At 34.0% G+C, this 13,538-nt stretch overlaps 1 protein-coding gene across 7 annotated transcripts in view; it reads right to left on the minus strand.

The window, feature by feature from the left end:
* Nucleotides 1–13,538, minus strand: part of IFT80 (intraflagellar transport 80) — a 123,592-nt gene that overhangs the window by 93,021 nt on the left and 17,033 nt on the right. For 5 of the 7 annotated variants that reach the window (XM_077880148.1, XM_077880150.1, XM_077880146.1 and 2 more), the window contains exons 3-5: nt 11,856–12,075; nt 3,167–3,277; nt 2,034–2,102 (exon numbers count right to left, since the gene is read on the minus strand). In XM_077880148.1, the coding sequence (XP_077736274.1) occupies nt 2,034–2,102; nt 3,167–3,277; nt 11,856–12,075 (400 nt within the window). Of the gene's footprint in view, nt 1–2,033; nt 2,103–3,166; nt 3,278–11,855; nt 12,076–13,538 lie in introns of those variants that run through there. The other 2 variants (XM_077880151.1, XM_077880152.1) reach the window with 2 other exon arrangements.

Here is a 13,538-nt window from a genome sequence, read left to right on the forward strand (position 1 = left end):
TAGGCAGAGGGAGAAGCAGGCTCCATGCACCGGAAGCCCGATGTGGGATTCGATCCCGGGTCTCCAGGATCGCACCCTGGGCCAAAGGCAGGCGCCAAACCGCTGCGCCACCCAGGGATCCCAGTATTTTAGCTTTTTAAGAGAACTTATTTACCCATCTATTTGGAAGGAAGGAAAAAGGGTATCATCCATCCCTCTCCAAAATAAACATCATATACAAAAACTAATTCAAAATGGATTGTAGGGGATCCCTGGGTGGCTCAGCGGTGTGGCGCCTGCCTTCAGCCCAGGGCATGATCCTGGATTCCCAGGATCAAGTCCCACATCGGCTCTCTGCATGGAGCCTGCTTCTCCCTCTGCCTGTGTGTGTGTGTGTGTGTGTCTCTCTCTCTGTGTCTCTCATGAATAAATGAATAAAATCTTTAAAAAAAATGGATTGTAAACCTAAATGTAAACACTGAAACTATAAAACTTTTAAAAGAAACTAGAGGTCTAAACCTTCATGACTTTCAATTAGGCAATGGATTCTTAGATATGACACCAAAAGCAGAAGCAGAGAAAAAAAAAATGGATAAATTGAATTTCATCAACATTTTTGTGCTTCAAATATTAACCTCAGGAGATAACTACTACCAGGTATTATTTATGGTTACCTAGATAACCACTACCTAGTATTTATGGTTACCCTTTGCTAAAATTTAGCTAATGTGTAGCTAAAGAAATATAACTATTTCAACACTATCCTAAGAGTAAACATGACTTAAAAAATGAAATCTGGAAATTTTTGGAAGTCTGTTACTAGAGATGCTTCACAATACGACTTTATCATATAATTCTGAAGAATAATCTACCTATCTATGAAGATCAACTGATACATGTTCAGGTCAAAATGAAAACTGCTTTACTATTCCCACATAAAATCTAATTAGGAAAATAAATCTGCTACATACACAGGGGCACCTGAGTGGCTCAGTCGGTTAAGTGGCTGCCTTCAGCTCAGGTCATGATCCCAAGGTCTTGGGATGGAGCCCTGCATTGGGTACCCTACTAGATGGCCAGCCTGCTTTTCCCTCTCACCACTTGTAGTCTCTAGCATGCTCTCTCTCTCTCTCTCTCTGTCTCTCTCTCTCAAGATAAAATCTTTAATAAAATAAATCTGCTACACACACACACACACACACACACACACACACACACACAAAACCCATATGTAATCTGAATCCCAATAGGAATGACCACCAGATTGACTTTATGGACATTTCTTTCCAACTAACATGGAAAACTGAGACCCTGCTCTAAGTAGTTATACTCTACCAAGTTTTGGATCATCAGGGTATCTGCTCCCCTCCATTAGTACAGATATCGAATATACAATACAATGCAGAAAGGGTGATAATATTATGAGGTTATTAGGACTTATTAAGTTAGGAGTTACTTTCAATATTTCTATTACTATTATTTACTTAACTATACATTCCATCCTATTCCAGAGATGCTATATGTTCATAATACATGCATGTATATGCTCATAAGGATTCAGAATTAATTTGAAAAGAATCCTCAGCCTTTAACTGCATTTATATACTCACTAAAATAGAAAAAGCCCTTGAGTGTTTCTTATATTTCTTGACTCAAATAATACAGTTACCATGGAATATCAGGCAACATGGAAAATAAAAGGAAAAAGAATAAACAGAAATGAGAGATTTCAAGATGCCTGGGTGGCTTAGTTGGTTAAACATCCAACTCTTGATTTCAACTCAGGTCATGATCTCCAAGACATGAGATCAAGCCCTGAGTCAGGCTTCCTGCTCAGTGGGGAGTCTGCTGGGATTCTCTCCTTCTCCCTCTGCCCCTCCCCTCTGTTCATGTGCATGCATGCATGGTTTCTCTCAAATAAATAAATAAATAAAATCTTAAAAAAAAAAAAAAAGGAGAGATTTCAAGTTTTGAATCTTACCTAAATCAGTCTTAGGAATATAATAGTTTTTAAAGGGAACTATTAAGATATCTTATTTGGTTATTACACATACCTTGCTGAGCCAAAGTTGATCTTAGCATCCCAGTCTTTGACCAGATTTTTATTTGTCCATCTTCTCCAACTATAGAGAAAAATTAATGATATTTTTATCTATAGGAAATAAATTTAAACATGAAATTTGCATATAAAAATCAGTATACCTATATTAATACATATTTAAAATTCAGACACAATTTACTCATTAGGTGACAGTGCTTCATAACTGTAGAATTTAATTGAAATTACTTTGAAATAATTTTATCAGAGTAGCCTAACTCCCATGCCAAAAATTTTTATCTTTTTCCTTTAATCTTAGATTTGTGAGTATATTATTCAAATAATGCTATCATTTTCACTGAAATCTTCATCCTAGAATTCTAAGAAAAGTGCTTTCAGTACAATAAGAAGAGTTGCAGGCAAATTCTCCAGTGAGTTAAGCTATCCAACATCTTGAATCTGAGACAGAACCACCCAGCTAAATTAAGTTGTTCCTTGTTCCACAGAAACTGTGAGATAATACATGTTTATTATCTTAAGCCATTATCTTTTAGAGTTATTTGTTAGACAACATTAGATAAATAATACCACAGCTGAAGATGAGAATACTTACAATAGGGCAGGAGGTGGGAGAATGACGGAATGAAGGTAAAGTTCAGTTAAATAAGAATATTTTGATATTTAAAATTTAAAGAACTACAACTTTTATTTACCCCATAATTAGCCATTTCAAAAGCCTCGACAGAACATTCTCCATAAGTCATATATGAAAACTAATAATTAACATGACATTCTGAATTATAACATTACCTACCAGCCTAGTTCAATGCTGTGCCAATTATATGTTCTTAAACAATGAAATACATTATTACTAAAGAAAATATTCTGATTCTGTGAAAATTTTTCTTTAAAAAATGTATTTAAAGGACGCCTAGGTAGCTCAGTGGTTGAGCACCTGCCTTAGGCCCAGGGTGTGATCCTGGAGTCCTGGGATCGTGTCCTGAATCGGGCTCCCTGCATGGAGCCTGCTTCTCCCTCTGCCTATGTCTCTGCCTCTTTCTTTCTGTGTCTCTCATGAATAAATAAATAAAATCTTAAAAAAATAAAATTAAAAATGTATTTAAAATGTCATTTTTGCAGACAGCTTACCTGTAACTAATGCTGTTCCTTCATAATTCCATCTTCCTGCAAGAACTGCTCCACAGTGAGCTTCTACGCTCTTTTCCACTCTTCCTAACTTAGAAATTAGATGAAATTTACCTAAAAGAAATTATACTTGAGAAATCTATTTGAATTTACTCAATCAAAACGAACAAGGGGTGGTAGAAAGGGAGGTGGGCGGGGGGTAGGGGTGACTGGGTGACGGGCACTGAGGGGGGCACTTGATGGGATGAGCACTGGGTGTTATGCTGTATGTTGGCAAATGGAACTCCAATAAAAAATAAATTAAAAAAAAAGAATTTACTCAATCAACAAGTATCTGTTGAGTGCCTACTACTAGACTAGTTAGCATAGTGGTAGGCACTGGAGACCTAAGGACAAATAATATTCCTATTCAAATAATTGTTCCCACTCTCAAGGAAAAAACAAATCCATTGGAAAATAGGCAGGAAAACAAAACTATAAAACCTTGAAACAAATGGTGTAATAGAAGTATGTATATGATGCTACAGTAGATCAGAAAAACAATCAATCTCCTCTGGGATATGGTCAGAGGAGCTGAGAAGCAGAGTTTTGCAATCTTGATGGGGTTTGTTTGTTTTTCTTGGCAAGCTATAGAAAAGCTGGAAAAGGTGTAGAGAATAGGAACTAGGAAAGTTAAATGGTGCTAAAAAATAAACTGAGGCAAGGGCACCTGGGTGGCTCAGTGGGTTAAGTATCTGACTCTTGATTTCAGCTCAGGTCATGATCTCAGGATCATAAACTGAGCCCTACATTGGGCTCTATCCTTGGCCTGGAGCCTGCTTAAGATTCTCTATCTCTACTCCTCCTCCCCACCCCCAATCTCATTTAAAAAAAAAAGATTCTCTCTTTCTCTATGCCCCTCCTCTCCTTTCTCCTCTCTAAAAATAAAAAATAAATAAACTAAGGCCTACCAAAAAATTTTAAGAGTTTATTTGAACAAAAATTTTCCAATTGGGCAATACTAAACCATAAGTGGTAAAGAAGGGGCTTTACCAATAGGAGTTCAGGGAGAGACTTTTATAGAGAAAAGTGGAAGCAAAGTAAGGAAATTATTGATTGGCTATAGCCTAAGGCCTAGTTGGCTATTTGTGACTGGTTGTCCTTAGGTTTCAATTTCAAAACCTTGAAGCATTTACAGACAGATTTTGGTTTGCTCACACTGGCCAAAGGCTTTAGGGCTATCTGTTTAATGGCCATGTTGTTTAATTAATTTAACAATTTATAATTCCAAATTTTAAAATACTTGTCTTAAAAGATTTCATATTGTGCCAGGCTCTAGGTAGAAAAAAAGGATCAGGCTACTTGGTTGCTAGCCTCAAAAAGTTCACACACATATAGGTAAAAAGTAAAAACTTACAACCCTAAAGGACCTAAGCAAACTAAGGATGTCAATGGGACAAATCAACTGTGTAAAGAATAAATGCTACATAAAGCAGAGAAAAGATCAGTGTAGTTTTAAATAATCATGAAATCTAAGAATATATAGCTCATAATAAAATAACTAAGTACAGTGAAATTAGAAACTTCCCCCAAATCAATATATATATGTTTTAGTATATATATTTACACATATATATTAAAACATATATATATTTCAAAGTAAAAAAATAATGTGGCTATCTCATCAAATTTTGACTCAGAGAATTTATTTTGTTTGAATTCACTTTCAACCTAAGGCTTTTCAAGACTGGCTTAATATTAACACTTCATTAAAAATATATCTAAGTCAGATGCTTGAGATAGCTTTAAAACATTTCTCTGGAAAACTCTAATACAGATGGCTTTGAAACATTTAACACCCAGCACCCTGTGGTTATTTCTGTAACCATCTACCCATTCTTATTAACAAAGTCATTACCTCTTTTTTTACACACAGTGCAAATTATTTGCAGCTCTGTTGCAGCATTTTTTATTGGCTATGATCCCTGATCTGTATCAGGGCAGGGGGCCATGTCTTAGTCATATTTTTATTTGCAATAGTGTGTTTACATAATCAGCATTTGTTAAATTTAACCAACTCAGTAACTATCTCCTAACTTTAAATAAATAAATAAATAAATAAATAAATAAATAAATAAATAAAAGACTGCACTGACATTCTTTTTTTCTCATTCCATTCAATAGCTTTACTTTCTCATCATTCATTTTCTAGGCTCTCTACAATAAGCTACTCTTCTCCTTCATCTAACTACCCACTAGCAGCATCTGCTTTTCCTCATACCTTCCTTTTAACTTTATATTTATTGCTGTGTCATTTTTTAATGTAATAAGATTACTCTGAGTTCAACTGTTATTATTTAACTGTTATTATTCAACTCTGAATAAGATTACGCTGAATTCAATGTTATTATATAATAGTATTAATATATTCTGAATTCAACTTGAAATTAATTGGGATATACTTTTTTAATGCATTGCTTTACAGAGAAAACACAAGGGGGAAAAATCTCAAAAGAGGAAACTAAAGATGACATAGAGTAAGAGGAAAGCTAATCCTGTGGCCATTGTTTACTTTATCCAGGTCTGTTCTCACTAAATGTTAGCATATTGCCTAGCACAGAATTTCCACATAATAAACAACTGTTGCATAAAATGAATGAGTCCATCACCAAAGAGATTAACCAATTAACTCTTAAATCAGAAATGAAAGATCCAGAAATTTCCTTTCAATTTATTCCACATTTGAGAAATTGTATTTATTTAGATCATTGATTTTTTTATCCTAATTACCTAATACTGATTTTCTGATAAGTGCTAAAATTATTCTTGCTTCCTATGACCTCACAGAAGACACATACTACGACAGCTAGGGTCAGCTATTTGCATAGATTTGGCACTCAATAAATCTATTTTGTCTAGGTACAGATTGCTTGAGTACTACACCTACCAAAAAGCATAAATATAAAATTACATATATCAGTATTTTTATTTATTAAAAAATGTTCTAAGTAGTATTCATACCCAAAGTGGGTCTTGAACCCAAGATCCTGATCAAGAGTTGTAAGCTCTACCAACTGAACTGGCCAGGTGCTCCCATATTGTAAATATTTTAAGCCCTAAATTATCCATTTAACTATTTTGTTTCTTCTCTCCAACTTTTCTATAATCTTTAAAAATGCAAGACTCAAACTACAGATCAATTTATTTCTAATTATTTGCAGGAGTGGTGTTGAGAATATAATTGATACAGTTATATTAATATATTGATTTATTGAACAAAAATAGATTTAGAAAACAAACATGGATATTTAAATTCTGAGGTATAAAATTAACCTTTTGTTCGTTAAAGAAAACAAAACTTTTTTAAAAGAGGGAAATGTTATAAAAGAGAAAAAGAACAGAGGAAACATTAAAATTATATAAAACACATTTCTTAAGGTTAGAAATGCCTTAGGAAATGTCCATGGAAACATGAAAGGGCTTGGAATAGGGTGTTAGGAAAAAGGACACAAGAGCACTTTTGCAGACTGTTTAATAGCAGAAATGATTTGGCAGATGGTTGCAAAAAGCCACAGAGATCTGTAACAAACTACTAACTTATGATAAAAAGAAATGAACACACAAATTCTTTTTAAAGTGGGATTTTTAAGTAGACATATTAACTAACAAAATATGGGACTTATTTTAAGATATCTAATACAATGTATTAAAAAAAAACCTCAGTAAATATAATTTAAGGAGAATTTAGCAGCTTTACAAAAGATTTTATACCAGAATTCCTTTACATGGCAGCTCCTCTAACGCATTTTACATAATTCAATTATTTTTTAAATGTAAATCTTTTACTACAGTGTCAACTATCTCTTCTAAAAAGTAATATACAGCTACATGAAATATTCAAAAAGTAGTAGTAATGTTGGAGAGAATTATTGGTAAGACAAAGTACTTGGCAAAAGTCTATGTATTTCAAGACCTGCCATCAAATCTCAGGGATCTCTTTTGGAATGTTACACTGTACAGAAGAGGGACTCAAAAACTGTAACCCTTTTGTACGGACTTTGGGGGAGAAAAATCAAGAGGAGAAAGTTGGTGGCAACTAGAAAAGAGAACCTCCTGAGCAGTAAATTAAATTCTGAAGAAAAAATTTTTTTAAGAATTGGGTTATCATACAAAATGAAAAAAGTCCTAGAGATATGCTGTACAATGTTGTGTTATAGTTAGCAATACCACACTATATATTTAAAAACTTATTAATAGGCTAGGTTTTTTTGTTATGTGTTTTTTTAACCAGAATAGTATTTTTTTTTTAAGTATTGGGTTATCAAAGAATAGAGCTGTGATAGATAAAATGACCTCAGATGTTTATCCGGCAGCAAACACCTTGACCACCTCCCACTACTTTCTTCTGTCTTAAACATTTCTTTTTTTATTTTTGGATGCTTTTTTCTACCTTATCCATTTCTTTTCTTTGATCTATCATACTTTTTCCAGTCTTTCACAAGTTCCTAGATATCCCTCATCCTAGCTTAGAAGAAAATACTCAACTATTCTGCTTTGGTTCTCAGGTCTTCCCACATCTAGCTGTGGCATGTAATGTTATTTGTTTTTTTATGCAATAAAAATAAAAATTAAATTAAATGCTATAGTTTCTCAGGAGTCATAGGGGCACCTGGGTGGCTCAGTCAGTTGGCATCAGCTCAAGTCATGATCCCACTGTTTTGGGATCTAGCCCCCTATCCAGCTCCATGTTCAGCGGGGAGTCTGCTTCTCCCTTTCCCTCTGTTCTGCCCCAACCCACCCTGCTCCTGTGTGGTCTCTCGTATGTGCTCCCTCATGCTCTGCTCTCTCTCTCTCTCTCAAATAAATAAATAAAATCTTTTTTAAGTCAATATATTTATACTTATATATTTAAATAAATTTCACAAATTTATCTTTTAAATTACATGCTTACATTAAATTTTTTCCCTAGCAGAAAGTGTTTTCTCTAAGGCCAATTTGAAATAGAGACCCAAGCAATTATTCTTTAGTTGAGTGTAATTAAGTGATCTTAATTCAGAGAAACACTCAGACAACATGAATTATCAAGACTTATAACATTTATTGTCCATATGCACTAGATAAAAGTCAATTCTCACATACTATTAAGTTTAAAAAGGAAAATGCAAAGAAAATATATGGTATGACTCTGTGTAATACAGAAGATGAAATGAGAAAATATGCCTGTATCTGTTTATTTTTGCCAAAAGAAACACAGAAAGGATAAATCAGAACCAAAGAGATTGTTTACCTACAGGGAGTAAATAGAAACAGGGTGTATGGGATTGAGTGGGTAGGAGTGATGACAGAGCTTTGAGTATTTTTTTTAATATAGCATTGTCTTTGTGGAACCATCCCTGTTAATGTTTTACATATTCAAAAATAATCAAATCAACAAGGATGGAGGAGAAAGGAAAACTTAAGTAAAAAACAAACAAATAATACATTTAACTATATTCTAGATGAATAACATGACAAGGAAGGGGGAAATGCAAGTAGCTTTTGAACACAGGACTTTGACTCTATATACTCATTATAAAGATAAAAGCAAAAGTTAATAATATTAAACTCAAAAAATAATAATAATAATATTAAGCTCTAGTTTTTTGAAGTAGTATAATTAGCCATTCTGAAGCGACCTATGTGTATTGTAGAATTGAACGAGTAAATATATTGAGAATAACAGGCTCCCTCACTGTTTCTAAGTATGGAAAAGAGAAAGACTAGAATTAACCCTGTGTTGTTGAATTGGTGGCATCAGAATGAACTCATGGTTTTTAGTATGGAAAGGAAGGAAGGAGAAAAGGAAGGAAAGAAAAGGGAGGGGGGAAAAGGGAGGAAGAAAGAGAAAGAAATAGCTGTAGATATATTTCTTAATATATATTTATATCCTTATTTCTTAGCTCTCTGAAGGACCTTGAAATACAGCATTGTTAGCATTCTCATCTTGTTTTTAAAATACTAATAAGCACCAAGAAAAGAACAGGTCTTCTTGGAGAAATGGATGATTTAAGGGCTGGAACTGGGAAAACACAAGATAAGCCCTAAACATCTTGTGCCAGCAAAGAAGTGCTCAAAAATGATGAGGAAACATTACCCCACCTCCAAAAAATTCACTGGAGCTGGCTAGATGGGGTTCCACTGGCCAAAGCTGGGACAATTTTCACAACAAAATCAAAAATTACAACATCAGGATACTAAAATAAATAAATAAATAAATATCTATGAGTCTAATCTGACATGATTAAACAAAAAAATGGGTAGGAGAGGGGAGACTCTTCCTTGCAGCAGAACATCAACTAATCAATATGGAAGGAATTACGGAGTTTGAAAAAAAACCCCACCATTTGGCAACCATCTGAGTAATAATGATTCAGCCAAATATCAACAATAGATGCTAAAATAGAAGGAGGAAGTTTAAGGAGGAAGAGAATATTTTTACATAGTTTGAAAGTATCTGTTCACAAATTTTTTATTGAAAGGTAAAAATAGTAACTTCACAGTGGATTAATTTAGTGAATACAACCTTCCAAAGTAATCACAGTTAACATCACTAATAATGGGTCAAACCAGCATCATGAATCTCTCAATCTGATGCCCTAATTATTGCTTTAAAAAAATGTGTAAGCAAAACCTAATTATGAGGAAATATCAGACAAACACAAATTGCAGGACATTCTATAAAGAAAAAACAGGTTTGTTTTTTTTTTTTTTTTTTTTGAAAAAATAGGTTTGTATTATTTAAAACTGTCAAGGTCATAAAAGAAAGGCTGAGGAGACTCTAGATTAAAGAAAGTTAGAGAGATATGACAAAAGCAATGTGTTATTCTGTACCAGAAAAAAACAAATTTCTATAAAAGATGTTATTAGGACAATTGTTAAAATTTGTATATGAACTGTACATTTAATATAACATCAATGTTAAATTTCCTGATTTTGATCAATGTTTTGTAGTTATATAACAGAAAATCCTCGGGGTGCTTGGGTGGCTCAATCAGTTAAGCATCTGTGTTCAGCTCAGGTCATGATCCCAGGGTCCTGGGATCAAGCCCTGTGTCAGACTCCCAGCTCAGCATGGGAGCCTGCTTCTCTCTCTCCCTCTGTCCCTGCTTGTGTATTCTCTCTCTTGCTCACTCTCAATCTCTCAAATAAATAAATAAAATCTTAAAAAAAAAAAAAAAGAAACCCAGAAAATCCTCATTCTTGGGAAATGCACTTAAGTATTTATGGTAAAAGGGGCATGTCACACGTCTAGAAGTATATAAATTACCCTTAAATATTTAGGGGGAAAATATGTGTGTGTGTGTGTGTGTGTGTGTGTGTGTAGAGAAGAGGGGTAGGGAGAGAGGCAGAGAGCCACTGATAAAGTACATGGGATAAAATGTTAACAATTAATGAATTTGGATAAAGGATATGCAGGATTTATTTGTACTGTATAATCTGTACTACCTTTCAGTAAATGTGAAATTATATAAAAAGTTTTGTGGTTTTTTTTTTTTAAGTCAATCCTTCATTTTATCATCTGAGGTAAGCCAAATTCTAGCTATGGTTCAGAGTCAATCTTCTAAGTGCCAACTGCTTTCACACAATATCTCACTTAATCAAGACTCAGAAAAATCAGGTTAAAAAAAAACTATGGTAAATTCATCTCCAAAGAAGTGGAATCTGATTTGATACTTTGCCATAACATCCCTTCTCTCTTCTGGTTACAAAAGCCCTCTTCTCTCTTTCCCTTTCCATGGTGGCCTGAGGCCTGCTATGCTCAGTCAATGTCTCATTCCCTTGACTAAAATGATTCTCTCATGGGCATATAACCCAAGCTCGATCAGGACTCTCTCTGAAACTTGTCTGCAAGAGATACTGAGGAAGAAGCACTTTCTCTGTGACATTTCTTTTCTAGGATGAGCCTTGAGCTCCTGGCTGCTACTATGCTCACCTTGGATGGAGAGAGCTCATCCAAGAGATGGTGAGAATGGGGGCTAATGCAGCTGTATTTGGAGATCTACCCCTGGAGTTACGTGAACCCAAAAAACCCCATCTGTGCATAAATTACTCAAGTAAGTTTCCACTACTTTTGATGGATGTATCAAATCGACATAGTAGATATAATGTAATACAGACAAAAACAGCTCACATTATTTCTAAAATAAAATCATTACCTCAAAAAAGAAGAAAAATAATGCTTTTTACTCAACAGTAATAAAGCTACAGTCATATTAAATAAATCTCCAACTCTGTTAAGTGGAAATCAACATGTACTAGAAAATAAAGACAATATCTAATGGCTTACTAAATGTTGCATGGTGTCCATATTTTCACGTGGTTTCCAATTTTTTTTAGTGTGGTTATGTTATAAAGTTAAATTTGATGAAATTAGAAACTAAAACTGAGAAAAGCTTAATAACTATTTTCTGTGAGATGACCGAAAAAGTAAAGCTGAAAGCTCAGATCAAATCCCAGGATATGCCAGCTTAATTCACTTCCTTCCATGACCATATAGCTTTATAGCCTAAACACAAACCAAATGACTACAAAGAATATAGATTAAATATGTGTACATGAAGGTATGCAGATCTAGAAATATTGGCTTTGTGAAGCAACTAAAAGCATAAGTCATACTAATAGACTATATCTTTTAAATACAAAGATGAGTGTATGATATTTATTAAAAACTTACCATCAGAACTTGTGAGGACAAAGCTTTCTGCTTGAGTTTGTTTCTTTATGCCTAAACTTTTTGGAAACCAGTGAAGATCTATTGGGTAAATATCATCAGGAAGCTTTACTATTTGACTTGTTTCACCAGTTAACAAATTCCACTTCACTATCTGATGATCATCACTACATGAATACAGTTCTTCAGCAGTAGTCCAGCCCACACAGCTTACTAATTCTTGATGTGTCACCGTGTTAAGGAGACATAAAATGAAAAAGCCTTAAATCTTAATAAATAAAATAATTTGCAGATGTAGGTTATAAGAAAAAGATAAAATAGGGTCAAATATTTCAAGCTTCTAAATATGCTTTTCATTTCACGACTTTCATATTTTTTCCATATAAAGGAAAATAACATCAAGACAGTTGTAAGAAGAATGGAGAGCAAGAAATCCACATGGCGAAGAGGAAAAAAAGAAAGATCTGGCAACATGAAAAATCTTAAATTGTGTTACAAAATATTCCATAAATAAGGTGAAAAGATACACAAAAACACCTAACAAATCGAAAGGTATGAAAGAATATACACTTAACTGTTGGGAGATAGGTGAAAAGAAAAGGGAACTATAGTTTTTAAATCTACGTAGATCCATAATATTTAAGTCATTAGAATAAATATGTATTATTTTGATAAGTTAAAAAAAATCAAAGTGTTAAAAGAAGACTGAATTCTAACAGTAATATACCTGCTTAAATCATACATTATAATCACAATTTACCTAGGAAAAAACCTACAGCTTAACTGCCAAAACTAAAATCTTACCATACTTTTTGACATTAAACTCAGGAAACAATTCAACTATAATTTACTACATCTACATGATGCATAGCAGTGGATAAGATATGAACTCTAAAATTCCTACTTTATTTAACTTATTTTTCTCGGTCTCTGATTTATCAGAATTTCTAGAAATTGAGGAGCTCAAGTAGCCCTCTCTTCCTCCACCAGAACTGGCTGGTTACCCTAGCAGAACCGTGTGTATAGAGAAGGCATTTCAGTTTGTCATTTACGAGGAACCTTTCTCTTGTTTATATCTGGGTATCTATATTACCAGCTCATTCCTAGTTGGGTTGTTTGTTCTCCTGTTGTTTTTGTATAATCCTTTTACTTCCTTCTCCTCTCACTAGTGCTTTCTACTGGCTTATTTCAGCAATCAAAAAACTCTAAGGAGGGCAGCCCCGGTGGCGCAGCGGTTTAGTGCCGCCTACAGCCCAGGGCGTGATCCTGGAGACTCTGGATGAGTCCCACATCAGGCTCTCTGCATGGAGCCTGCTTCTCCCTCTGCCTGTATCTCTGCCTCTCTCTCTCTCTCTGCATCTCTATGAATAAATAAATAAAATCTTTAAAAAAAAAAAAAACTCTAAGGAAAAAGAAAGAAACGATGTGCCATAGTATTCTGGAATGTTCTAAGATTTGTTTAATACTTCAAAATGATAGATTAAGCAAATAACCAAAAAGGTAAAAGAGAAATTATAGGCAGATCTTAAAAGTCTGCAAAAAAAGGGTAATAAAGTAGCATTGGAATATTCAGCATATAATCTAAACAAAAGGACTGCAATATCCTGAGACCATTACTGAAAAATTGTTCCAATATAATTGCTATAACCTAAGCAATGTTAAGTAAAACCTAACATTAGAAAGGGA

The sequence above is a fragment of the Canis aureus genome, chromosome 31 (genome assembly GCF_053574225.1).
Source record: "Canis aureus isolate CA01 chromosome 31, VMU_Caureus_v.1.0, whole genome shotgun sequence".
Classification (NCBI taxonomy): Eukaryota; Metazoa; Chordata; class Mammalia; order Carnivora; family Canidae; genus Canis; species Canis aureus.